Source organism: Camelina sativa, chromosome 8 (assembly GCF_030686135.1).
Source record: "Camelina sativa cultivar CO46 ecotype springtype chromosome 8, ASM3068613v1".
NCBI lineage: Eukaryota > Viridiplantae > Streptophyta > Magnoliopsida > Brassicales > Brassicaceae > Camelina > Camelina sativa.
The window spans coordinates 26,103,572-26,129,612 of NC_141887.1; the positions used below are offsets into that span (position 1 = coordinate 26,103,572).

Here is a 26,041-nt window from a genome sequence, read left to right on the forward strand (position 1 = left end):
TTTTAGATTAAAAACCGAAAATAACCGAAATTTTGAGATTTCTATTTTCAGAGTAAATTAAATGGGCCAAAAACAAATCCATAACCATATATATAAAACTTAAAAAACAATGGGCTACCAAATCAACCGTAAGCCCACTAACTCAATAACTAAACCTAATTATAATTGTGTGATAACAAAATAAAGTAATAAACTTACAGCCGCTCAACAACTAATATTTCCCAAAGATGAATCTCGCCGTTCCAATTCATGACATAACGTCAATCTCGACCATTTCGTTTCTTCTACATGAAGAAGAAGAATACACGAAGTGACGAAGAGGAAGAAGAAGCACTGACGGCGAGTGAAGACACGAAATAAAGGAAGATATTATTAGGGTTTATAATATTTTGGTTAACCGATCGGTTCGCTCGAACCGAACCGAATTAACCGATAACCGAATTCCAATTATAGATGCTGTCGATCGGTTCTGTCCTTATAACCGAAACCGAACCGAACTTTCAAAATTTCGGTTCGGTTTGGTTCGGTTTATTCGGTTCGGTTATTAATCCCAGGGCTACTTTTGCCCTCCATTTCTTTTCTCTCTAGCTAGATGATACAACTTTTTTTTTTTTTTTAATAATAATGAAAGTGTTGTTTTGTAAGTTGAGTGCTGGTTGTGTTAACATGGTCTGTTTATATAGTGAATTACTGATTGTGTATTAGTACTATCATTTCCATATTGAGCCACATATTAGATTGTAATCTCTGATTTGTGATAACGACATATAGTGGGAAATCATATCAACATTAATTGCTTTGGTTTAGGATTTGGAGGTCTCTATATGATTGATGATGATGATCTATTATAGAGTGTTTTGTTTAGGATTTGGAGATCTCTATCTAATTGATAATGATGATCGAGTATGCATGTTTATATTGACCTAATAAGAAAAATTATTTATAGATTGTTTTGTCTAGGATTTAGAGATCTCTATCTAATTAATAAAGAAATTAATAATGATGATCGAGTATATATGTTAACATGTTTATGTATGTACAGTACACATAATTATTACTTGTGGCGGGAAAAGGGGATCAGCTGACCATGTTCCGAAATCATTGTAATAAAAGTGGCACAGTTGATGGTAAATCTGTTAGCGTTATCACCCCCTTAACCAGTGATTTTGAAGGAAGCGGAGATAATTGGCTTTATTGCATTGAACAGCTCAAAGTTTATAAATATTCTCAATTTTGCCCGTTTATTTGTTATATTCTTTCAATACCCCTAATGTTCTTGGAAACTCCCTACTAAAACCACGGCAGAATCCATCTTCTGATTATGATAAAAACCCAGAGTCACTTTGATGACAAACTTCAAGAACTATTTGATTAGAAATAAGTAACAATGACTGACGGGAAAGAAAAAAAAATTAAGCCTTCAACTTGGGATCAGAATTCTTCTTGCACCGAGACAACATGTTCATGTAAAGCTGGCACTTACTGATGCCCGTTCCAAATTCGTGGAGGCACTACCACACACACAAACAAAAAAAAAGCTTCGGAACATTAGTCTAGAGTAACAAAAACAGAGTCTCGAGTACTCAACGTAAGTCTAGACTAATTGTGAATATAGCAAAAGGCTGGAATATTTGTACTCTAGACTTACAATTTGGAAAGTTTTGCCTTGAGTGTCACATGATATAATGGGAACTGTTACGGGAGCTGCAACAGGGGCTATAGAGGCAGCCTGGGAGACCAACTCGGTTCCTCGTGGGCACAACACAGCTGCGGATTTTAACCAAATCATTATCTTTAACTAAAAAGGTTTAAAACTTATTGTAAATAGAGTTAATTAAAGTGAATACCTCTAGCAAAGATTAGAAACCGAGATTCTTTGTCGCTACTAGCCGGATCATCGCCAACCACATCGTACAACTTGAAATCAGAATTCTTCTTGCAATGAGACAATGTGCTCATGTAGAACTGACACTTACTGATGTCTGTTTCATACTCGTGGAGGCACTACACACAAACAAGAAAAGCTTCTAATATATTATGATTCGACGATAAAAGAACCAACAGAATGTTGAAGTAAGTCTAGCTACTAGCTAGGTTCATTTTGAATAGGCAGAATTCTGGAAACATGTCATTATATATGTGTGAACAGAGATTAAAAGATAGAGAAGCTAAAGGGGCTAACTTACATTTTGGAAAGCTTTGCTCTGAGTATCACATGGACTAATGGCAGCTGGCAAAGGGTTAGAGACCACTTGGGGTGCTGGACACAATAGAGCTGCGGATCAAACCAAATCATTATATAAATAGAAATGTTTAAAATCATCCAAGAAAGGCAAATGGAATAGTTAAAGCGCCCACTTTGAACCGTGTTCCTAAACAGAGATTCACCATGGCTAGTAGCTCTATCCCGATCATTGCGACTAGCCCGATCGCTACTAACCCTACGCATACTTCGAAGTATGCTATGAAATAGAGAATATTCATCTTTATCGCTTTTTGCTCTGTATGAATCACCATCGCTACTAGCACTATACGTTGGCGGAGTAGATCTTTCTGGACAAACCAAGAACACAAATTATAAATGATCACTTGGATAAATATAAGCGATCTAATGTAAAATTACAACCATGGTGAGCTGGAAGACAAAGAAAACAGAAACTTACATAATAAGAAGTCACCTATAAAGCTAAACAATTAGAGAAGTATCTTAAAAAAAAAAGAAAAAAAAATTTACCAAAAAAAAAAAAAAAAGAAAATACTTTGAAGTATTTCAACAATAGTCTTTGAAAACTGACATTGTCTTTGAAAACAAAATTGTTCAGATGTGCTACTGAAGTATACCAGTACGAGTAGGTGAGCTGCGTGCAGGTGCAGGAGCAGAGGATGATACAGGTGCAGGTCTAGGTTGAGGTGAAGAGCGAGGAGCAGAGGCTGCTACAGGTGCAGGTCGAGGTTGAGGTGAAGAGCGAGCAGTAGAAGATGCTGATGAAGGTGCAGGTCGAGGTCGAGGAGAAGATCTTCTGCTGCCTGAACAACCAAGAGGCATCATTTGATTCATTAAACAACAATGACCGTTGATACATGAGAAATAATATCGTAGAACAATGAAATTTACTAGAAGTGTCACGAGATCGGCTGCGTGCAGCTGCTGGCCGAGGGCTACTACTAGAGGAAGAAGATCTTCTTTCTACACAACCGAGTTGGAAAAAAAAGAAGAACATCATTACATAATTAACGCTTAGACGTTTGACCATGGCTAACAATTCCTTCATTTTTTTAACTCTGTTTGACAACTCTTTAATTAGTAAGTTATTAACTTTTGTTCCAAACAATTATAACCTTTGATTCTAAAGGTATGAAGAGAGCTTATAATTTCCACATAAGTTATACTTACCAGTCCGACGAGGCGAGGGCGAGCTTCGGGATGAGGATGATCTCCCTGCACAAACCGAGAAAAAAAAAAAAATCCCAACTAACTTTAAAACCAAAATAATTGCTCAAGAGACACAGATAACTTTCTCCAATCGATAAACGATCAACACCCCGCAGATTTAACACAAGAAGCATAGGGATGAGAATCATCGATCGGAAACCCTAGATTTGGTGAAGTATACACAAATCTCTAGCATATATATATAGGACAGACCCAAACGTCTTCAAAACCAAATTCAACATCTGAAATATCAAGAAAAAAAGGTCTAACCTTCTTCATGTCTGCGTCTAGGCATTATGAAATATTTGGATGAAGAATTATCCGACGATAATCAAATGTTTTTCTATGGCCAAACAAATCTAGCTAATAGCAGATATATCGTATATTTAAAAGTGTACGATCTTCCCCAACATATATAAGTATAACACTTGTGCCCCACGCCGAGAAAACATAGGGCATTGTTTAAAAAAAAAATATTGTTCAACAAGCTGCTTGCAGCGTACGTCAACTGCATACCAACATTTCAACTAATTCATCTATGGATGTTATTTTGCCCAATGGTGTAAAGAAACAACTGATAATAAAAGAGCTGCTAAACGAATGACCTTTTTTTTTTTTTTTTTTGACAAACAAACTCCATATATTAAGTTATTGGAGATGACTCTCTTCAAGAAAAAGCCAATTAAGTACCGACGAGTTTACATGGGAAAAACAAAAACCTCGTGCTATTACACATTTCGCAAGTTTATCGGCACGGATATTATCCTCTCGAGGAATATATTTAATACTAAAATTAGCAAATCGATCTCTATAATAAATAAAGTCTTTTAATTCTGATGAAAAGGTCCGCCAATCTTCAATATTAGACGTTAAAGCTAGGAGATCTAAATAATCCGTGGCAAAAAGAGCTTTATCCAAGTTCAAGGCTAATAAGCACTCCATAGCCCATAAAAGGGTGTCTAACTCTGCATGGAGATAGGCTTCTACGCGATCCTTTTAGCCCCAAAACAAATGAGCTTTTGAAATGAGAGAATTTAACTCTACATAATATACTAAAGAGTTTAAGGTTGCTGAGACTTTTGAAATGTTAACTAAAATAGCCAACACAGAAACTTGGTGCCGATCTCATCACCATCAAAACCATTGTTAGTTACCGTCGTTTTCCTCTCAAACCGGCTATCCCGTTGAAATTAATGCAAACAGAACAGGCATCAGATTTGAGAAGTACTTTATACATCTAAAGATAAAAAACACAGTCTTGAAACAAAGCTGAATGACACAAACAAACTCCAATAAGTAGGTTTCAGCAATTAGAATATAGTTTTCCATTGCATTTTTCATCATTAACATAAACGATCACATAGAACCAGTTAAAAACACACATAACAGATCCCAAATCTTTCAACAAGAAAAGGAAAACCATCAGAGACTTCAACTACTAAATATTAAAGACACCATAACTGATCTTAGCGCAGACTTCTCGACTAGTTGATGCGGAAACACACTTAAGCAGAAATCATGGAACCAGAATTCTTCTTGCATTCACTGAGCATGTCCATGTAGTACTGGCACTTACTGATGTCGCTTCCAAAGTTGTTGACGCACTACACACAAACAATAAGATAATATCCAATGTCAACCAGATAACCTCGTATACACGTACACTAGTATACATCAAAAATCAACAAACAAACTTAAAAAAAAATCATCACATCCAGAGTCTTCTGAGTTTAAGAAGACGCTAAAAGCACATCAACAACACATCACGTTCTATTGTATTCATTCTCTCCATAGAATCTACAATACTAGGATGATGAAAAACAACTTTCAATGTGCCTGCTTGTCCTTCAATTTCAATGTATTTTGTGAAAAAGATACCTAACCAAAAAAAGGCAATGTAGATCTAGCCACTGATTCACATTCAACACTACTATATATAAACAATCACTTAGCTAGTTTTAGAACAAATGATCAGAAAAAGATTGGTATCAACCGAAAATGCTCAAAGAGGATAAAGAAAGTGTAATTAATAGCTTACATCTTGGCAAAGCATTGGACTGGATGTCACAAGCACTCATGCTATTGGCCACAGAGGAAGCAGGGGCAGCAGCATGAGAAGCAACGGTTTCGACCTTAATGGTTCGTGGGCCGAACACAGATTCGGCAATCCTGTGTCCAAATGCGTTTCCAGTACCCCAAGCCACACCTAATTCCAAATACGCAATAGCTCATAAGAAACCAAACCACTAATCAATGAAACAAAATGCTTTTTTTAAATCAGATAAAGCACAATACCATCAGCTATGGTTGAGCCAAGACTGCCAAAGATACCAACACCACCATTAGGCTGAGCTGTTGCTGGAGGAGGAGCACTTTTAACTGAAACCCCAGGAAAAAAAAAAAAAAAAAAAAAAAAAAAAAAAAAACCACAATTACATAACAGAACAGAGCAAATCTACAAAGCTTACCCACAATAAAAAAAAAATCACTTGGATTATTACTAAAATTTACCAGTTTGAGGAGGAGGGCTTCGTACAGATGTAGAGCGAGGAGGACGATAACCAGATCTTCCTGCACACGAAAATTTAATAAACAAAATTAATTCCAAATGATTGTTATATACCATTGCACACGAGTCGTGCAATGGTATATAATTTATGTGCACTGTCTAGCATTTTTTTAGTGGAAATATCGTATAGTATGTTGAAAACAAGGAATATAGCTCTCTGGGATGGGGAGTCTTCGTCTTTAAGGTTCTACATGATGAACAAGCAGCAAACAAACATCAACCAAGAATAATAAATAGATAGAACAAATTAAGTAAACAGAGAACAGAGAGATATGAGAATTAAGACTTTAAGAGTTAAGCATGCAAAAACCAACCTCTGATGCAGTAATTGTGATTAAGCGTTCATCACAGTCAGCAAGTGTATCACTCACACTTATGGAGGCATCTCTCACACTTTGAAGAGTCTTGATAACAGCACTAACACTTTGTTGCGGACAGAGTATCTTCAGAACCACGTTTCGGATATCATCTTCTGATGCTTGGAGAGGATGCTTAATGGTGACAGGGTGATTCTTTGAAGCAGAGTTAACGAGTCTGTGGTCCGAGCTGCGCTGTGAAAGAGAATCTATCCTTGGTTGAGTGATTGTTCCAAAATACCTACCCAAGACATCTTCTCGTGGAACCACATTCATAGTCCTGCTGCGTAAAGGCGCAATAGAAATCGGCTCACATGCTTGCATGCGACTAGATATGGATACTAGAGCTTTCTTCATTGCCGAAACATTTCCTTCGATCTGCCATATTTTGGTAAGACGTCCACTCAGAATAAGAAAGTAGTATAAGATTCTGATAACACAAGCATCTACATAACATATTTGACCAGCAAACAAGTATAGTCCAAGACCTTTAAACGAAGAGAACAGTTACTACACTGAAAAGAAACTAATAAGTGGTGGTTCTGAATATGTACTACATATGGACAGATTCAGAGATATTTAGAAATCACAAGTTCGTACCTTCATCATCACGTCACCAAGCTTTGCGAAACTTGGCAAATCACGTGTCTGTATTTCAAGATTACAACCAGTTTCTCTCCATATCATCTCCAACAACTCACCACCCTTACCTATCACAGTAACCACATGGCTCCCTTCTAATAACATCATCACTGAGACCGTACTAGTACTACTAGTCCGTAATCCAACATTTAGAGCTTCGAAAACCCTAATCAACAACGCGTATTGTGCTCTGGAGACTTCAACTTCTTGTTCTTGAACCCCTTTCTCCTTGTTGCTAGCATTACTGACAGTAACACCTAATTTTACCCTAAGCGTTGAACCTACATGAGCGGTAATCGTGACTTCACTGTACAGAGAACCAGGAGGACCACTCTCGACCCAGATTTTGGATTGTGTTGATTCTCGAAGCTGCTTAATCACTCTTCCAGATTTTCCGATCATACAACCGACCTGAGACACGTCACAGAGAATGCGAAACATTGCGTATCCTGCCGACGGTTCCGGTAACGACTGCGGCGGCGTACGAGCGGTAGATTCGAATTTCTTTCCCTCCATGCTTTCTTCTCTCTCTCTCTAACGACACTTCTTGAGGAAGGAAGAATGAAACCACCAACGGTTCTGCATACGGCGTCGTATTATCAGGGTTGGGGATTATTCAATAACCGATTCGGACCAATGAACGGTTCATATTTATATTTTTCGATTTAACTCGAACCGAGATTGACCGAATTAATACATCACACGTGAAGAAGTCATCAAATTCGAGGAAACCAAAACGGTTTAGAAGGAAATTGGTTTCTGGTTCGCTAAGAAAAAGAGTCATGGAGAAACCGAAAAAAAGTTGGAACAATGTAATTTCTCAAATTATTGTATGATCAAAACATGGAACTAAACTTTTAAAATGGCAAAAACAACCAGAAACACGATAATTTTGGTTTATACATAAATAATTTGAATGAAACAAAATGTAATTACATTTCTCCCATTTGTTTTAATATAGAAATTTAATTAAGAATTTTGAAATTTTGGGAATGTTAATCAAGGACAAAATGTAACTAAAATGTCATAATATGGACTGAATTATTCAAAAATTACAAATGAAAGCAAAATTAACCAATGTTTTAATTAAGATGAACAAAAAAACGAAAACTTCTGTTGCTTTGAACTGTATTGTAAATAATCCAATAGAAAAAGAGAAAATCACTTGAAATTTAAAAACACTCAGCGAAATAGCAAAAATAAAATTATCAATTTTCTGCAGCGGCACTTGCAGCACTCAAGTCCACAGACAAATCAAGAGTCTGCAAACAAAAAAAAAAAAAAGTCAGTAGTTAAAACTCAGTATTCAAAATATTGTGTTTACTTGTAAATCAAGAAACATAGTACTGATGTTATACCTTTCCAGTGATCTTGGTGTACATCTCAAGTACATCCATAACTGTACTCTCGAAATGTGTTGTTGCATCATAAGTCTGATAAGAGAACAAAACAAGAAACATCAGAAAATAAGAAAACAAGACATGTTTAGTTAAAAAAAAATTGGTTAGAGTATAAGTTGTATTCTCTCTGTCTTACAGCAGAGATGAAACAGTTATCTTCTTCTTGATTATTGGTTGGAACGTATGTGTCATAAGAATGATAGAAGATCTCATCAACAGGTCCAAGTAATTCGATTCCAGGTTTAAGCTCCTCCTCTGGATTGTCAGTTTCAGCTGCTGCTGACACAAAAGCTATGTATTTGCCCTTTGGTGCCACATTGTGAGCGTATGAGCAACAGAACAAGTACCTGCATGCAAAATCCCAAAAAAACTCAGAGATCTAACTTCAACTATATCAAAGTAGAAAGAACTGAGATCTATGTTTCTATAAACTTGAATGTGTTCTTGATAACGACTACTTACATGTCTGATTTGCGACCGAGTTGCTTCTGAGGAAGAATGATTTGGACCGAGTGAGCATCATTTGTGTCTGGAATAGGATGGCTCATTATACATACCGCTCGAGTCACTTTCCCAACTTTCTTTACCTGAAAGACAAGGAAACAGTCTTAAGAAGGTGGCTAGGCTGAACAAGAACTAACCAGTTTCTGCTGGGTGATATTGTTACCTTGTCAGATAAGTAGGAAGGATCACAGACAACTTTCTTGCATTTAGCAGTTTCTCCTGCAGAAGTGACACCAATAGCTTTTCCAGAATCATCAAACTCTACCTGTTATAGATAATGTTAAAGATTCATGGGTTTTAGTTTCTGTAAAGTGCTAATAAATATCATATTTATATACTAAATTAGACATTTAGACCAGTTATCTAATAGATAAAACAGAGAAATAAGAGATAATAAGTAGTTGATAACCTTGCATTCAGGCTTGTTGAGCATGTAAGTCCCACCATACACAGCGCTTAAACGCGCAAAAGCCTGAAATAGTAAACAGATATTCAAGACAGAGAAACAGGACGTCGTAAATAAAGAGGAACCTGATATGTTACATGACTTATGAGAATAGAGAGAACGAGAACCTGTGGCAACTCTCCTAGTCCGTATAATGGATAGATGTAAGGAGATCCTCCTTGGAATCGAGCCAAAGATTCCGCGTAGAGCTTCACCACATAATAAACCAAAAATGACATTAAATTCAGAACCTTTGGTCTGCTGATGGAAGAAAATAAAATAGTTTACCTTGATTCTCTTAACAAAATCAATGGCGGGTTGATCCAAGTAGTCATCATCATTGTGTAGCGCTAAGGCATGGCCTATGAAGTCGATTGTATCATCTTCAAGTCCATACTTACTGTTGGGAAAGGAAACAGAGAGAAAGCCTGTAACGCAAGAAACTAATATGAAGTGACTTGAGATGGAGGAAAATTGTTTGTACGTACGAGATGATCTCTCTAGCAGTGACTTTGCTAAGGTCAAGTCCTTCGTGAGACTTAGGATCCTTCTCATCGTAGTCTTGCACATAAATAAAGAACTTTCTCGCACGTCGCTTCTCGAAAAGACCCATCAATGGCGATTTCAGGGCTTCCACATCAGTGGCTGGGACTTTATAGATCTGACACACGTATAATACTTTATCAGAACCTCAGAGCAATTAACTTTACCAAGAAAAAAACCCACAGGATACTTAAATTACTACCTTGCCTTTCTTGTAAACGAAACTACCATCGACAGCTTTGAAGTTAAGATACTTGGTAACATCGGTGTGGATTAGGGTTTGAACAAGGAGTCCATTAGCCATAATAAACTGCAGATCAAGAAACCGTTATTCACTATTAATAATCGATTCAAATTTTCAAATTACATATAAAATAAACATGCACTATATTGATAATCTACCTTTGGGATCATATCGACATTGTATTCTCTGCTAGCTCCGAGATTCTCTTGAGGAGTATCACTTCCCCTGAAACGCTTCCATAGCTGAGTGAGGTTAAGAGACGTTGATTCTCCTCCATAGTAGTCGTTTCTGTCCATATGTAGTACCTATTTAAATCCCAAAACAAAACTTTATCTCATTAATGATTTCGCATATTGAAAATATAAATTAACCAACTCATTATATAAGTGTGTTTTTATTACTAGACCATTCATGATATATGATGTATCTACAGGGCTGTGTTCTATAACAAAAACTCGTTCAAAAGGTCAAAACGTTATAAGTCGATCATTATATGTCATTTTTTAATTATTGTTTTGACATATCATTCAACATCTTGCATTGCATACCATATTCATAAATATAACAAAAGGGAGGAGTAAACGTAAAAATAAAGCTTTATCTGGATGTGATGCACAAAAACAAGCACAGCATTTGCAATTCAGTAGTGAAAGAAAATGGTGAATTGAGGAGAAAACCTTGAGGCCATCGACAGAGAGGAGGCCACTAAGGATACACTCCTTGAGACCAGTCCCAAGAACAATCACATCATACTCTTCATCCATTATTACAATCGATGTCTTCAATTCTTCATCGATCTCTAATAGACTTTTTTTTATCTGTCCTTTGATCATATAAGTGTGAGGGAGGAAAAAGAAATAGAGGAACATGTGTGGCTGTTAACACAGTCTTCCACCGCTTCCGATCTTACCGTTTAACCTCATGACAATTTTTCACGTTAATTAATTACGAAAACCGTATTGTTAGGGGAAAATTATTTGAATGCCATGGTTACAAACTCTTATTTACAAAAATGGTTACAAACTTGCCTATATTTAGACGAATAGGTGGGTGAAGAAATGTCCTGACAAGAACCAAAAAAAAAAAGATGAGAATCATAAAAAGGCCACAATTACTAAATCAGAAAAGTGCCCTTATATGTATCTACAAAGTCCTTTTGGTCCACTTGCAAAGTAGCTCTGTACTTAATAACCCCAAAAAAGGAGCAAAAAAGAGAGTGACGGAGATATGGTAAACGGCGGCGGCGATAATAACAGAGCGGAGGCGGATCAGTGGCTAGATACATCGGAGAAGCTCTTGGCTTCAAGTGACTTTCATGGAGCAAAGACGTTTGCGATCCGCGCATGCAAAGCCGACCCGTCTCGAACATACGTAGCGGACTATATCCTCGCAATCTCCGACACTCTCCTAGCCGGAGAATCTATCGTCGGAGATTCCAAATTACCGGACTGGTACGCGGTACTCCGACTCGGCCGCCTAACTCGAAATGCCGAACACGTCGCAACTCAGTACCGTAGACTCGCTCTTCTCCTCAATCCCAATGTCAACCGTCTCCCTTTCGCCGATCAAGCGCTTAAGCTGGTCTCTGATGCTTGGTCCGTCCTCTCTGATCCACCACGGAAGTCAATGTACGATCGAGAGTTGCAGATGAGTCAAATTGGTCAACCTTATAGTCAAACGCAGCACGTTCAAGATTCGTCATTACAGAGCCAAGCCGAGACCTTGGAGAATCCTGTGGCTACGAGCTTTTGGACCGCTTGTCCGTTCTGCTTCTCGCTTTTTGAGTACCCTAAGGGTTACGAGGAATGCACATTGAGGTGTCAGCAATGTAGGAGAGCGTTTGCTGCGGTTAAAACGCAAACGCCACCGGTGGAGAGTAATGACGAAGGCGTTTACTTTTGTTCATGTGCTGTGTTCCCATTACGGATTCCAGATCATGCTAAAACCTTGACTTGGTCACCAATTGCACCTCTCTTCGTCTGCCCTGCGCAAGGATCATCTACTAATCACCAACCAAGCATGAAGGATCCTCCAAGAAACGATGATGATGATGTATATGTCACAATTTCTGATGATGATGATGACATTGTAGAAATTTCTGATGATGATGATGATGATGATGATGATGATGATGCAAGGAAAAACAAGAAGGGAAATGTTGCGCATGTTGAACTCAAGCCTGCTTAGTCCAAGTAAAGCTTGTTCTGTTTCTCTCTCTGTCTTTAGTTTGTTTTGTGATTCCCTTAGGCCCTATTAGGTTTATGTATCGCTTGTTGTTGTCTATACCATAGTTAGAAAATGCTATAATATTGATTCGTTTGTCGAATCAATGTTAGATTTTGATGTATTTTGGTGCTAAATGCGCTTTAGGTATGTAATCCTCTGTACCATACTGTAACAAAAAACGGGTATCAGTACGTGCTTACTATAACTTAAGAAACTAGGTTGTTAATTAATCATGTCTTTCATCTATGGTGGAACCAAATGAACAATCCTTTATATACGTAACACTTTGCGATGGACGTCCGAGTAAGGCAGGAAGTAACATAATTAACAGAATGTTCATATATAAGGTGGACGTAGTAGCATTTAATCTGCTCAGACTTGTTTTCGCTGCATAATAAGGATTTTGTTTAGAAAATGGCATCAAGTAAACTTATAGAAGGAATCTCTGTTACCGACATGAGATTTACACAAACCTCTTAAGTTTTCTTTTCTATGAAGTTTTTGAAGATCAAAATATCAAATAATACATTTTGTACAAATACGACTTTGATGACAAATAACAAACACACACACAATGAAAAAACAACCCAAGTCGTTGTGTAGATTACCGGCCAAAACCTAAACATTATATTTTTTAAAATGGTGTTTTCATACTTGCATATCATCGAATTTATCTATCTCTTGAAAATAGTTTTGATTCATTGGAGCTACTGTTTCAAATTCAATTATCCAAATATCTCGAGTCTTGACAACTTACATAATTTGAGAAAAGCCTCATCTTGATTTTCTACTTAACATTTTTTTTTTAATGATTTGTGTCTCATTATTTTCAAAATTTGGGATCTTCTAGTTTTTACAAAGTTACGCCTTTTTAAAATATATACGTGTAGCTAAAACATGAACACGTAATCACTAAAACCTAAATTTCAACTAGAACTGAAAAAGACAAAATAGATATACAGATAGAGAGGTTAAACAAACAAACTTTATTATATTCAAAACTATGTACATAATTTTCCCACCAAACTCCATCTTTCTTCTTCCTCAAAACACCTATATATACCCATTCGAATCAAAGACCATAATCATCTCATCACAAACACAAACCAACAACAAACACTAGAAAGCAAAACAAGCAATAAAAGAAGAAAAAGCTTAGAGTTCTCAAGGAAGCGCATACATGGCACCGATGAAGCAGAGTCTCTCCGCTGCTCTTTTCTCGTCACCACTTCTGATCATATGTCTTATCGCATTGCTCGCTGATCCGGTTTCAGTTGGTGCTCGCCGGTTACTGGAGGATCCTAAACTGGAGATACCAAAGTTGCCTGAGCTACCCAAATTTGAAGCTCCCAAGTTTCCAGAGATCCCTAAACCAGAGATGCCCAAGTTACCTGAATTTCCAAAGCCTGAGCTTCCAAAGATGCCAGAGATTCCAAAGCCTGAACTGCCCAAGTTTCCAGAAATTCCGAAACCTGAACTCCCAAAGGTACCGGAGATTCAGAAGCCTGAGCTGCCCAAGTTTCCAGAGATCCCAAAGCCTGAAGTGCCCAAGCTTCCAGAGAGTTCAAAGCCTGAGGTGTCTAAGTTGATGGAGACTGAAAAGCCTGAAAGTCCTAAGGTGCCAGAGCTACCTAAGGTGCCGGAAGTTCCAAAGCCTGAACTACCTAAAATGCCGGAGATTCAGAAGCCAGAGTTGCCTAAGGTGCCAGAGATTCCAAAGCCGGAGCTACCAAAGATGCCAGAAATTCAAAAACCGGAGTTACCTAAGATGCCGGAGCTTCAGAAGCCGGAGTTACCTAAGGTGCCAGAAGTTGCGAAGCCTGAGTTACCTAAGATGCCGGAGATTCAAAAGCCGGAGCTACCAAAGATGCCGGAGATTCAGAAACCGGAGTTGCCGAAGGTGCCAGAGGTTCCAAAGCCTGAGTTACCCAAGATGCCAGAGATTCAGAAGCCTGAGGCTCCTAAGGTGCCAGAGATCCCGAAGCCGGAGTTACCAAAGGTACCGGAGATTCAGAAGCCTGAGTTGCCAAAGTTCCCAGAGATTCCAAAGCCTGAACTACCAAAGGTTCCAGAGATTGCGAAACCAGAGCTACCCAAGTTGCCGGAATACCCAAAAGTTCCCGGTACTGCTTAAGCGTTATTGAACCCGAAGAAGGCCCAACTACTATCAAGCCCATCCCACGATCTTAAATTACCGTATTACCCTTCCATTGTTTGTCATTTTGCAGAGATGTCTCTCCCAACTGTGTTTGTCCGCATCGTTTCCCTTTAGTGAACCAAATTTTTATGATTTGGTCTCATAGTCATAGTTCTCTGCCTGTTTTGGATAAAGTTTATACTCTTATACTTGTATTCTGTTTGTATTTGTATGTATCATACAAATTTCGCTGTATTTGATTTGATATACTTTTTAAATGGATTATTCTGTTATTTATTTTATACTTGTTTGTTCAAATGGTTACACATGAATACTACTTTTAAGTTCTAAATTCCCAAGTATCTCAGTTACGAGTTCAAGATTATCTATAAATATAATGGTCCACCTAATGTTGTGTTCTTTTGACACATGACATATCCAACGTCCAAACATAAAGAAGAAGACATGTACAACAATGTAGTGAGGACGAATTATTTCATCAATCATTACTTATCATTAAAAGATAGTGATGGATTTGCGATGTATAAATGAAATTTGTAACTATGGAACTTATGTGCTAAAGTTCCATTTTGAAGTTAACTTTGGTGCTGTTAGTTTTGGAACTTGTGTGCTGCTGTGAAATTTCAGACGGCAATCTAATACTATCTCTTATTTGCCAAAGATTCTAGTTCCTTTTTTTTTTTAATTTTTCTCTGTTGCTCTCTGTTTGATCGCTCTCTTATTCTGCTCCAATGCTCTGTAATACTCTGTCTCTCCCTCTGTAAAAGTTTGGTTTTTTAGCTAAAGATTAACCAATCTTTTTAAATAAAATGTATCAAGTGTAGACCTTTCGTAATATACTTTCATTCTCACGAAGATTCTTTAATACGTAAAACCAAACACATGAACACGTAAACACTACAAGTCTGCAACCTAAACTTCAACTAGATTGAAAGTTTATAGATATACAGATAGAGAAGTTAAACGAACTTTTCTATTATTCAAACTCTGTGTATGTTTTTTTCTCACCAAACACGATCTCTCTTCTTCCTCAAGACACCTTTAAATAGCCATTTCAATCAAAGATCAAAACTCATCACAAACAATACCACAAAGCAAAACAAGAAAGATAACCAAAAAAACAAAAATAAAACCTTGTCAGGGACACAATACTTATGGCATTGAAGAAGAGTCTTGTTTCACCATTTCTGATCATATGTCTTGTTGCATTGCTCTCTGTTCCGGTTTCTGTCGGAGCTCGCCGGTTATTGGAAGATCCTAAACTACCGGAGATTCCGAAATTGCCGGAATTACCTAAACCGGAGTTGCCAAAGTTACCCGAATTCCACAAGCCTGAGTTGCCTAAGATCCCGGAGATTCCACAACCTGAGCTGCCTAAGTTACCAGAGTTCCCCAAGCCTGAGATGCCTAAGCTACCGGAGATTCAGAAACCCGAGCTACCGAAGATGCCTGAATTGCCCAAGTTTTCAGAGATTCAAAAACCAGAATTTCCGAAGATGCCGGAGATTCATATGCCTGAGTTGCCTGAAGTTCCAAAGTTCGAAGCTCCGAAGTTGCCGGAATTGCCAAAACCTGAAGAAACCAAAGTGCCGGCGTTTACAATGCCAAAGTTTCCTGGATCTCATTAAGCCCACTAGTTAATTATATCAGAAGAAGAAGAAGAAGGCCCAACTACTTTGGAACTCAGCCCAGATTCTAAAATTGTCGTATTTTATCAATTGTTTGTGGTAACCTTTGTTGAGTTATCGTTTGTTATACACTCTCACTTGTATTCGATTATGTAGTTCAGTAGTTGTAATGCTTGATTACCATCTCGTTGTATATCTTATAATTTAAATATACTTTTATTGTGGATCGTGTTAATAATCACCTCTCGTAATGTATCTATTATCTAAGCACCAACAAAAAAATTTGGAAAGCAGAAGACTGGTGTCTCAACTCATCGATCTTATAGAACAACCGATAAATACATATACTAGAAAAATAATACCAAACAAATTGAATTAGTGTAAGCTTTTAAAAACATTGTAATTATCGACTATCACATATAATCTCAAGATTTGTATTAATACAATCGCGGTAGCTTCATAATTCGATTTCACATACAATTTTGAGGGTAGACTGCACTCCATTATCCCTTGTAGACTAGTTAACATAAATTTATTTTTTAATTTTAAGCTTGTCATGATCTAATTTGAAATCAAATTTTAATGTATAATTCGACTTTTTTAAAAAATCATTAAATAAAATTAAAATAATATAAGTCAACTAAAATTCACTGACCAATGAACTAAAATTTCTAGGGTTTAGCCGAGATATCCTCGTATATATTTTGGATCCGCCGATTTAGGCAACCCTTCTTTTTTTATTTGGCTCTTCATTTTGGAAAACGCAACGCAAGCAGACCACACCACAGATTCAGGGTTAAGCCACCTTATCTTTCGCCGAGATTCAACAATGGTAGGTTCCCCTATCTATCTACACAACATCTCTCTACTATCACATCCCCCAAAAACCGCGGTTCGTAATTTCTCTCTCCTTGGAACTGTGTAGGCTGATGTCGAACCAGAGGTTGCAGCGGTGGAAGTGCCGAAGAAGAGAACGTTCAAGAAGTTTGCCTTCAGAGGAGTTGACCTCGATGCTCTTCTCGACATGTCTACTGATGATCTTGTCAAGCTCTTCCCTGCCCGTATTCGCAGAAGGTTAGGGCTTTTCTTTTGAACCTGATTAAGTTTAGGATCATCTCTTTGTGTTCAGTCTTATTAATCGAATTCGCTATACGATTCTCGTGTTTAGGTTCTCTAGAGGGTTGACGAGAAAGCCTATGGCTTTGATTAAGAAACTCCGCAAGGCGGTAAAGTTCCCTCATTTCTCTCGTTTCCTGATTAGATCTGTGTTGAATCAAATACTGTTCTAAGTCTGTATAGAAATCTGATTCTGCGTTGTGAGCTACCCAGTTTTGGTGTTTGTTCTATGTGACCATATTGGTTTCACCGCTAAAGATTACTGCTTTTTTTGTTTTGCTTGATTAGAAAAGAGAGGCACCAGCTGGTGAGAAGCCAGAACCAGTGAGAACCCACTTGAGGAACATGATCATTGTGCCTGAAATGATTGGAAGCATCATCGGTGTGTACAATGGAAAGACATTCAACCAAGTTGAGATCAAGCCTGAGATGATTGGACACTACCTTGCTGAGTTCTCCATCTCATACAAGCCAGTCAAGCACGGTAGGCCTGGTGTTGGTGCTACCCACTCCTCCAGGTTCATCCCTCTCAAGTGAAGACCTTACAGTGTCTGTTGTTGTGATCTTTTTTCCTTAGCTCTCGTTATGCAATTATAGGGTCCTTTATAATGTCTGTTTTCTGGACCATTTTGTCTGTACTTCTCTGTTTGACTACTCTGCTACAATTCTCTCTTCTTTAGATTGTGCTCAAACTCTTGTTTTCAGTTAAAGAAGACTCGGAATCTTTTTTTGGAAATTCTACTAGTTCAGATATAGATTTACTACATCATATTCTTTGAGGTGGAGTAATTTTACTATTGATTGGCAAAGGTCGGATTATTCAGCGAATATATATTTGATCTGTTTCGACGGAGCAAGACGGTCGATGTGAGCAAAGAGCCTTCTGATCCTCTGGAAACCCGTTGTCTCTGATGGAGATTAGAGCCCGGAGCAAGATGGTATCACACCAACCACTAGGTTAGCCATACAGAGGGACAGTAGTATTCATCTACTGTGTTATAATATTGATGCAAGTACCTTTATAGCACAATTGGAATCACTTTGAGGATTTCACAAACAGATAATGATTGTCTGTTACATATTGATATGAAAACCAAGTCACATTGCAGAATTATAGGTGACTGTTGTATCTGGATTCGAATGTTTTCTCTTTCTATACTAATGAAGTAGTATTTGGTAGATTTATTCAACCAACGGCAAATCCGAGATAACAGCTTTTTCAGATCTTATTTTCCAAAGATAAGGAAAGGACTCGGATGAAAAAATTAAAAGAGTAAATGGACCAAACAATAAATAAATGTTTCTAGGGTTAGCCCAGGTATATATTTGATGCTTAAGTTAAGTTGTTTGTCGTTTGCGCAGACATTGTTTGAGCTGATCAGGTTCTGTGGAGTTTTTTAAGGTTTCCTAACAAATCCATACAAACAATGGTTAGTTCTTCGATCTCTGTCTCTCTATCATATACTCATGATTATATTTTCCCGACATCTTGTTTGTAATTTCTCGTAATGGTAATATATTTAGGCGGATCCAGAGGTTGCTGCGGCTGGAATCGTGAAAAAGAGAACGTTCAAAAAGTTCTCATTCAGAGGAGTCGATCTTGATGCTCTTCTCGACATGTCTACCGATGATCTTGTCAAGCTCTTCCCTTCCCGTATTCGTAGAAGGTTATAAAGACCCTTTATTAAGCTATGTCTCGATTTTGTAGATCATCTCTTGGGTTCTCAGACTGATCAGTTTTGTTTTTGTAAATTCTCTTCATATAGGTTCTCAAGAGGATTGACGAGGAAGCCTATGGCTTTGATCAAGAAATTGCGCAAAGCGGTATTAAACTCTCCCATCACTAGTTCCTAGATCTTTATCTTGTCTAAATCTTTGATTCTGCCAAGCCCTGGAACGTGTCTTCTCTGATACATGCCTCTCTATACATTTTTTCTGCAACCACTAAAGTTTTGTGACTTTTTCTCTGTTTTGAGTAGAAAATTGAAGCACCAGCAGGTGAGAAGCCAGCAGCAGTGAGAACCCACCTAAGGAACATGGTCATTGTCCCTGAAATGATTGGAAGCATCATCGGTGTTTACAACGGAAAGACTTTTAACCAAGTCGAAATCAAACCGGAGATGATTGGACATTACTTGGCTGAGTTCTCAATCTCATATAAGCCGGTTAAGCACGGTAGGCCTGGTGTTGGTGCTACCAATTCCTCCAGGTTTATCCCTCTCAAGTGAAAAGATCAAAGCTCTTATTACACAGAGTCGTCGGTGTTATGCTCCTGTCTTTCGTTTCTTTTTCTTTAGAACTTTTGTCTCTGCTTTTCTGTTTTTTCCTTTAGATTTTGTTCAAACTCTAGTTCATTCGTTTAAATAATACAGAGCATTCTTTTTTTAATATCTCATACTCTGTTTATGGCTTAGTTATTTTTTTCTGTATTGCAGATGGTTGTAACCTTATTTCCCAAGGTATGTAGTATATGACTCAGCAGTAATGAGTAATGAAAATAAAAAGTGTAATACAATGACCCTACTTACAAATAGAAGAAAATTCCACAAAAATTAGGAATATGTATAACTATTCCTATAAAGATATGATTTCTTGAGGTTTTAAGATAATACCGGACAAAGTTTGATCTCTATCACCAGTTTTATCCTAAATTCTTCTTTTTACATTTAAGTTTTTATTAATTTTTGGATATATGCTTTAAAGGTTGTCACATATTGCACTTTTTTACAGGAAAAAATATAGAAGTTTGTCTATTATATAAGGAAAGCAAAATATACATTCATATTATATTTTAGAAACTCAATAATTTAGTATTTGGGAAATTTTTATTGAAGTTTCCTTAAACAGAAACAGTGTAGGATCTATAAGTATAAATAGGGTGTCAATTTATTAGGTCTCTTGTCGTATCTCCATAGCAAAACCTAGCAGCAGTCACGTTTAAAGCTTCTCGAACCAAGAACAATGGTTAGTTTCTCAAATCTCTATCTCTCTAAACCTTAATAATTCGATTGTTAGTTTTTTTACATCATCATGGTGGTCTTAAAGTTTTTTGTCGGAATACGTAGGCTGAAGTCGAATCAGATGTTCCCGCAGCTGCTCTTGCGAAAAAGAGAACGTTCAAAAAGTTTTCCTTCAAAGGAGTCGATCTCGATGCTCTTCTTGACATGCCCACTGATGAGCTTGTCGAGCTCTTCCCTTCCCGTATCCGAAGAAGGTTTTGATCCCACCAAAAACACTTGTCTCAATTTTGGTATATTATATGTATTTGGTTCTATATGATTTGGTTTTGCTTATTATGCCTTATGTTGATCAATTTGTAGGATGAAAAGAGGATTGGCAGCGAAGCCTATGGCTCTCATCAAGAAATTGCGCAAAGCGGTAAAACTCCAACTTTGCAAACTATATGTGTGTTGTTATTGTGTCACATTTGTTATTAATCTGTAATCTCCCGACATTACTATAATTTAGTTATAGGGTCTGCCTTTTGGTTGGGTTCGATTATTATAACAACACTCTGTTTTACTTTAAACTAGAAACTAGAAGCACCAGCTGGTGAGAAGCCAGAAGTAGTGAGAACACATCTAAGGAACATGGTGATTATGCCTGAGATGATTGGAAGCATCATCGGTGTTTACAACGGAAAAACTTTTAACCAAATCGAGATCAAACCGGAGATGATTGGACATTACCTTGCGGAATTCTCAATCACTTACAAACCGGTTTCGCACGGAAGGCCCGGTCACGGTGCTACTCACTCCTCTAGGTTTATCCCTCTCAAGTGAAGCCATTACAAGACTTCATGTGTTGTTTCTACCATTTCTTTTCTTTTGCTTATCTAAATCTTTTTTATGAAGTTGTTTCTTTTGGTCTTTGAACTTTTCTTATTATCGTTAGTACTTTTCTTGGTCACTTTCTTTATGAGACTTATATACCACCATGAAGTTTAGACTTGAGTTACAGTTTCGAAGCTACTTAATTAGCTTGATTTTGATCCTTGTATATTTTACATAATGATTAATTAGAATTATATCCTAAGTTATAAGTAAAACTTTAAACAGCTACATGATCATAAGATCATATGTAAATGTATCAATAATTGAATATAATGACAGTGCATGATCAAGCCGTGGATCAGTTAGGTAATCTGCTTTCAAAACTAAATGGACTATTTTTTTTTAATAATTAGATTATTATCACTAGTTAAGAAGGGGTTATGTATATAAGACGTTTATAGGTGTTTGCTAATTGTAAGTTTCTTTTAAACACGTATAAATTAAGGGCTTATACATAGAACTTAGAAGACGTAAAATGAAATATAGGTGAGTTTGCTGAAGACTAATATCTCATTCGTAATCGTGCATTGGGATCTTCTCACCAAATTTTCTGACTCTTATGAAATCTGCATTGTAAGAGCTCTCTCATCTCAATATTATTTAAGAAACTATTCTCTATGTCTCTATGCAATACCACAACATAAACTCTCTTCACTCACAAAATTATTTCTTCTTCTAAGGTTTTCTTCATTCAAGAATATCACTATGATTAATGTTCGCCTTCCTATTCTTGTCTCTTTGGTCTTTTTCCTTGTCTTTATTTCGTCGTCCCTCTTGTTTGCTACACCTAGTTTTGCTGCTAGAGTAGGTCACTCTCTGGTGCACAAAGAGGTCACAAAGATTCCAGAATATAAAGAGCCTGACGAGCCGGAGATTCCAGAAGAGCATGAGTTGCCGTTGCCAGAGGAGCCTGAGATTCCAGAAGAACCAGAGATTCCGGAAGAGCCTGAGGTTCCTGAGGAGCCTGAAGAGCCCGAGGAACCAGAGGAGCCAGAAGGGCCAACATTTGAATTTCCGTCATGGATTCCGAGCTTTCCTTTTCCTGGTAATAGTGGTGGTTATCCAAATACTGAAAAGACAAAACCTACATCAACTGTTGAAGAGGTTAGCGGTTCGAACAAGAAGCCATAGATCAATGGATAAAGAATGTAAAAAGGGTTGTTGACTACTCTTCCTCTTGATTAATAGTTATGTATGTATAAGTACTATGCAATAACATGAGAGTTTCGTTTGTGTTTAATAAGTAATCAACGATGAGTGAGTAGTTTATGTATTAGAGTTTCATGTCATGTGTTAGAGTCTCTAACGTACGCTTCTTGATATAGTCTTGTACTGATTCTCTCTTGTAACATGTATGTCTCTTTGTGGTACTTACATTGAACAGCCTCAATGTTATATAAGAGAAAATTAAATTATTGAGGCTGTAATGTAATGTGTCAATTACTCGTCATATCGTTTTTCTACACCTACCTCACACCTATATAAATTGTATAGGAGCCGTTCGTCCTAAACATCAAAAATCATAATGAGTAATTTAGTTACGTATTGCTTCATTCCCCTATAGCTAGGGTCAAATATTATTGTCTACGATGACAAGGCGTGCATCAAGACAAAACAAAAGAAACCTTGTGCAAAAGCTGGAAACCTGTAATTCAGGACTAGTAGTACACAAACACAACTCGTTGCATTATTTTCTTCCCATGTCTTTTGTCTTCTTCCATTTCCAACTTGTCCAACTTCATTTTCTCCTCTCCAAATATTTTTCTTACAAAAATCTAGATTCTCTTCAAACTCTTCTTTGATTTCAGTTATCATCAATCAAAACAATCTCCTTTATAGTCAAATATTCATCCGGTAACACATCAATGGGTTTCAAACCATTTCTTGAAGGTGGCATCGCCGCAATCATCGCCGGAGCTCTGACTCACCCATTAGACCTCATCAAAGTCCGTATGCAGCTCCAAGGCGAACACTCTTTTCCCCACGACCAAAACCCTAACCCTATTCTTAATCTTGATCATAACCTTCCCGTTAAATCTTATCAACCCGTTTTCGCTCTCGACTCTCTCATCGGCAGCATCTCCTTATTACCTAATTCATCCATTCACGCGCGGTCTTCTTTCACGCGTCCCGTCACGACCCCTTTCGCCGTTGGAGCTCACATTGTCAAAACCGAAGGACCCTCCGCTCTCTTCTCCGGCGTATCAGCCACCGTCCTCCGTCAGATGCTTTACTCCGCCACGCGTATGGGTATTTACGACTTTCTTAAACGAAGGTGGACTGATCAGCTCACCGGTAATGATAATATACTCTTCAAACAAATTTGGTTTTTATTCGGTTCGGTTCGATTACACGAAAATTGGTTACAGTTCTCTGCTTTTTGGGTTAAAAACCAATGGAATTATAACCAAATTTTGGTTCGGGTTCGATCTTAAACAGTCCGGTTTGCTTTTGTTCGAATTTTTCCATATACTTACGTACGAGTTAACTAGACCGATAACTCCCCTCAGGTAACTTCCCATTGGTCACCAAGATCACAGCTGGACTCATCGCAGGAGCCATTGGATCCGCCGTCGGGAATCCTGCTGACGTGGCGATGGTGAGAATGCAAGCTGACGGAGGTTTGCCGTTAAACCGCCGCAGAAACTACAAGAGCGTTGTGGACGCGCTCGAGCGGATCGTAAGGCAGGAAGGTGTATCAAGCTTATGGCGTGGCTCGTGGCTGACAGTGAACCGTGCGATGATCGTTACGGCTTCTCAGCTCGCCACGTATGATCACGTCAAAGAGATCTTGGTCGCTGGAGGCCGTGGGACGCCGGGAGGGATCGGAACGCACGTGGCGGCAAGTTTTGCGGCGGGGATTGTTGCGGCGGTGGCTTCGAATCCGATAGACGTTGTGAAGACGAGGATGATGAATGCGGATAAAGAGGAGAATTACGGTGGACCGTTGGATTGTGCGGTGAAGACGGTGGCGGAAGAAGGACCGATGGCTTTGTACAAAGGGTTTGTTCCGACGGTGACTAGGCAAGGACCGTTCACGATGATCTTGTTCGTTACCTTGGAACAAATTCGCGGTGTGTTAAAAGACGTTAAGTTTTGATTAATAAATGTTTATTTTTTTTTTAAAGAGACGATTAATTAATTTTGACCATATTCAATTATGTTGTATATACGTTTCAAATTATTTCACATATTTAGAGTTCTTTTCTAAAAAGAAATAATTTTTATTTATGATTGTGCTAATAGGCTTTTAGTATTCTGTGTACAAAAAGAAAAAAAAAATCAGCGAATTTGTTAGCATGTAGTAACTGATGGTGATTGAAGCAAAGGAACTATGCCCGTCGGTCCAAGTCTCTTGGCTTTGGGGGATATGCTTTTGCTGGGGACCTTCATTTGGTATATTCCTTCTTTTTTTTGGGGGCTACTATGTTCTATTTGTGTGGTTGAGACTTGACGTTAATTATCAAATATCGCCTCTGATGACTGATGTTAGTCATGTGAAAAGTTTTTAAAAATATGGTCAACAGTTTAACTAAACAGTTCTAAAATTTTGTTGGTTAGATCATTTATCTCCATTTGCACCCAAAAAAAAAAAAAAAATACTACTATCTATGTGAAAAAAAGAAAAAGAAAAATCAAATAAATTGCTTGCATATGTTGGCATAAGGATGGTTTGGTGTTTGTTTTTCTTATGCTTATGTCATGAGAAAAATAAAGAAAAAAAGAGAGATGTTTATGCAAAGTGAGAACATGGGCCAAAATAAGACCAAGGGATTGAATATGCCCAATCTCGTATGGTCACTCATCTAAGTATCTAACCAAAGCCCAGTCTCAATATTCTGAACTGAAATTTCTATGGAGTCATTCAACTGACTTTTTACTTTTTTTTTTTCTTTTTAAACAGCTATATACTTTGATTAATGAGAATAGTGATCATGGAGGATGTTTACAAATTACAAGCAAGGCAGGAATATAAAAATAGTGATTGTTTCGGCATAGAACAATATAATAATTGTTTCCTATAATTATAAAGATTTCTGAAGTACTGTAAATCATAATGTAGTACATAGTAAGCATTTGGGTCCACTGGTCTCACACGGTAACTACTATTTTCATTTCACATCAACCAAAAGAAAAAAGATTCAACGAGAAATTAACCTTTACAAAAAGAAACAATATTCCAAAAAGCAAAAAAAAAAAGAAAAAAAGAAGAAGTCGTCAAGGCAATTAAGCACTTACTAATTCCCCGTGCATTTCTTTAATCATTCACTTGCATCTCTTTTTCTTTCTTCTTTCACCAAATTTGTCTCTTTATTCTTTTTCTTCTTTACTCCTATGATCATGGAATTTGGTGAATGGTCCAACATTTTTCACACCAATCACTTATTAAGTTACGATAGTCTGTTAAAATATCATGTTACAATAATCGTGTTTAGTTTAGGTTTAGCTACGTAAAGAATGGTGTTTCATTAGCTAGCTATACATAGCTTCTAAACTAGTCAAAGAAAACTTAACAACAATGTTTACGATGTATGTATGTAGTTCACAATTTGTCTCGTGTCATCGAAGATGTTTAAAATCATCCCTTAACCCACGCACCTATAAAAGGAAAAGTAATAATTAAAGGAAACCACCAAACAAATGTTGAATACTCACTTCCACTATTTGGCTCATAATTAAAAAGAAGAAACGTTGCCCCAAAAGACAAAAAAAAAAAAAAAAAAAAAAAAAAAAAAAAAAAACAAAATGGGAAAAAGAAGACGAACATACGGGTTTTACTTTAACAAACATCTTTTGAAATTATCACCATTGTACTATTTACTTAAATTTAGTACAACTTATTATGGCTTGAAATGATCAATTATGGATCGTGAGGGTTTGCCATTATATATATACCAGCATAATTACATATAGACACGTTCTTCAGCTCCCTCGTCCGGACGA

The 26,041-nt window shown here is 37.4% G+C and overlaps 10 protein-coding genes across 10 annotated transcripts; 8 read left to right on the forward strand and 2 right to left on the reverse strand.

The window, feature by feature from the left end:
- Nucleotides 1–4,811: 4,811 nt before the first annotated feature.
- LOC147940485 (KH domain-containing protein HEN4-like) lies at nucleotides 4,812–7,516 on the reverse strand. The gene is made up of 9 exons (XM_087461319.1): nucleotides 6,959–7,516; nucleotides 6,317–6,736; nucleotides 6,057–6,189; nucleotides 5,945–6,004; nucleotides 5,729–5,812; nucleotides 5,472–5,639; nucleotides 5,185–5,311; nucleotides 5,082–5,097; nucleotides 4,812–5,037 (listed from the first exon to the last, which is right to left on the reverse strand). Exons 1-9 carry the CDS (start codon nucleotides 7,514–7,516, stop codon nucleotides 4,939–4,941), a joined length of 1,665 nt encoding a protein of 554 aa, XP_087317445.1. The 3' UTR covers nucleotides 4,812–4,938.
- A 485-nt stretch (nucleotides 7,517–8,001) lies between these two features.
- LOC104708163 (guanosine nucleotide diphosphate dissociation inhibitor At5g09550) lies at nucleotides 8,002–10,971 on the reverse strand. The gene is made up of 12 exons (XM_010424670.2): nucleotides 10,814–10,971; nucleotides 10,295–10,441; nucleotides 10,095–10,202; nucleotides 9,838–10,010; nucleotides 9,638–9,749; nucleotides 9,478–9,558; nucleotides 9,314–9,376; nucleotides 9,068–9,169; nucleotides 8,863–8,987; nucleotides 8,537–8,747; nucleotides 8,359–8,433; nucleotides 8,002–8,262 (listed from the first exon to the last, which is right to left on the reverse strand). The coding sequence occupies exons 1-12, from the start codon at nucleotides 10,967–10,969 to the stop codon at nucleotides 8,209–8,211; spliced, it is 1,407 nt and encodes a 468-aa protein (XP_010422972.3). The 5' UTR covers nucleotides 10,970–10,971; the 3' UTR covers nucleotides 8,002–8,208.
- Nucleotides 10,972–11,363: 392 nt separating this feature from the next.
- LOC147940486 (uncharacterized) lies at nucleotides 11,364–12,592 on the forward strand. The gene has a single exon (XM_087463050.1). It carries the CDS (start codon nucleotides 11,364–11,366, stop codon nucleotides 12,321–12,323), a length of 960 nt encoding a protein of 319 aa, XP_087319176.1. The 3' UTR covers nucleotides 12,324–12,592.
- A 42-nt stretch (nucleotides 12,593–12,634) lies between these two features.
- Nucleotides 12,635–14,801, forward strand: LOC147940487 (uncharacterized). Its single transcript, XM_087463052.1, has one exon. The coding sequence runs from the start codon at nucleotides 13,543–13,545 to the stop codon at nucleotides 14,494–14,496; it is 954 nt and encodes a 317-aa protein (XP_087319178.1). The 5' UTR covers nucleotides 12,635–13,542; the 3' UTR covers nucleotides 14,497–14,801.
- Nucleotides 14,802–15,479: 678 nt separating this feature from the next.
- On the forward strand, nucleotides 15,480–16,383 carry LOC104708166 (uncharacterized). Its single transcript, XM_010424673.3, has one exon. The coding sequence runs from the start codon at nucleotides 15,675–15,677 to the stop codon at nucleotides 16,146–16,148; it is 474 nt and encodes a 157-aa protein (XP_010422975.2). The 5' UTR covers nucleotides 15,480–15,674; the 3' UTR covers nucleotides 16,149–16,383.
- Nucleotides 16,384–16,807: 424 nt separating this feature from the next.
- On the forward strand, nucleotides 16,808–18,000 carry LOC104708167 (small ribosomal subunit protein uS19x-like). Its single transcript, XM_010424674.3, has 4 exons — nucleotides 16,808–16,980; nucleotides 17,074–17,222; nucleotides 17,317–17,374; nucleotides 17,553–18,000. The coding sequence occupies exons 1-4, from the start codon at nucleotides 16,978–16,980 to the stop codon at nucleotides 17,799–17,801; spliced, it is 459 nt and encodes a 152-aa protein (XP_010422976.1). The 5' UTR covers nucleotides 16,808–16,977; the 3' UTR covers nucleotides 17,802–18,000.
- A 232-nt stretch (nucleotides 18,001–18,232) lies between these two features.
- On the forward strand, nucleotides 18,233–19,652 carry LOC104708168 (small ribosomal subunit protein uS19y-like). Its single transcript, XM_010424675.3, has 4 exons — nucleotides 18,233–18,694; nucleotides 18,789–18,931; nucleotides 19,031–19,088; nucleotides 19,244–19,652. The coding sequence occupies exons 1-4, from the start codon at nucleotides 18,692–18,694 to the stop codon at nucleotides 19,490–19,492; spliced, it is 453 nt and encodes a 150-aa protein (XP_010422977.1). The 5' UTR covers nucleotides 18,233–18,691; the 3' UTR covers nucleotides 19,493–19,652.
- A 398-nt stretch (nucleotides 19,653–20,050) lies between these two features.
- LOC104709862 (small ribosomal subunit protein uS19z) lies at nucleotides 20,051–21,217 on the forward strand. The gene is made up of 4 exons (XM_087462792.1): nucleotides 20,051–20,228; nucleotides 20,330–20,478; nucleotides 20,585–20,642; nucleotides 20,798–21,217. Exons 1-4 carry the CDS (start codon nucleotides 20,226–20,228, stop codon nucleotides 21,044–21,046), a joined length of 459 nt encoding a protein of 152 aa, XP_087318918.1. The 5' UTR covers nucleotides 20,051–20,225; the 3' UTR covers nucleotides 21,047–21,217.
- Nucleotides 21,218–21,711: 494 nt separating this feature from the next.
- LOC104708169 (uncharacterized) lies at nucleotides 21,712–22,370 on the forward strand. Its single transcript, XM_010424676.3, has one exon. The coding sequence runs from the start codon at nucleotides 21,803–21,805 to the stop codon at nucleotides 22,226–22,228; it is 426 nt and encodes a 141-aa protein (XP_010422978.1). The 5' UTR covers nucleotides 21,712–21,802; the 3' UTR covers nucleotides 22,229–22,370.
- A 249-nt stretch (nucleotides 22,371–22,619) lies between these two features.
- LOC104708170 (mitochondrial uncoupling protein 6-like) lies at nucleotides 22,620–24,315 on the forward strand. Its single transcript, XM_010424677.3, has 2 exons — nucleotides 22,620–23,392; nucleotides 23,608–24,315. Exons 1-2 carry the CDS (start codon nucleotides 22,963–22,965, stop codon nucleotides 24,195–24,197), a joined length of 1,020 nt encoding a protein of 339 aa, XP_010422979.1. The 5' UTR covers nucleotides 22,620–22,962; the 3' UTR covers nucleotides 24,198–24,315.
- Nucleotides 24,316–26,041: the final 1,726 nt, after the last annotated feature.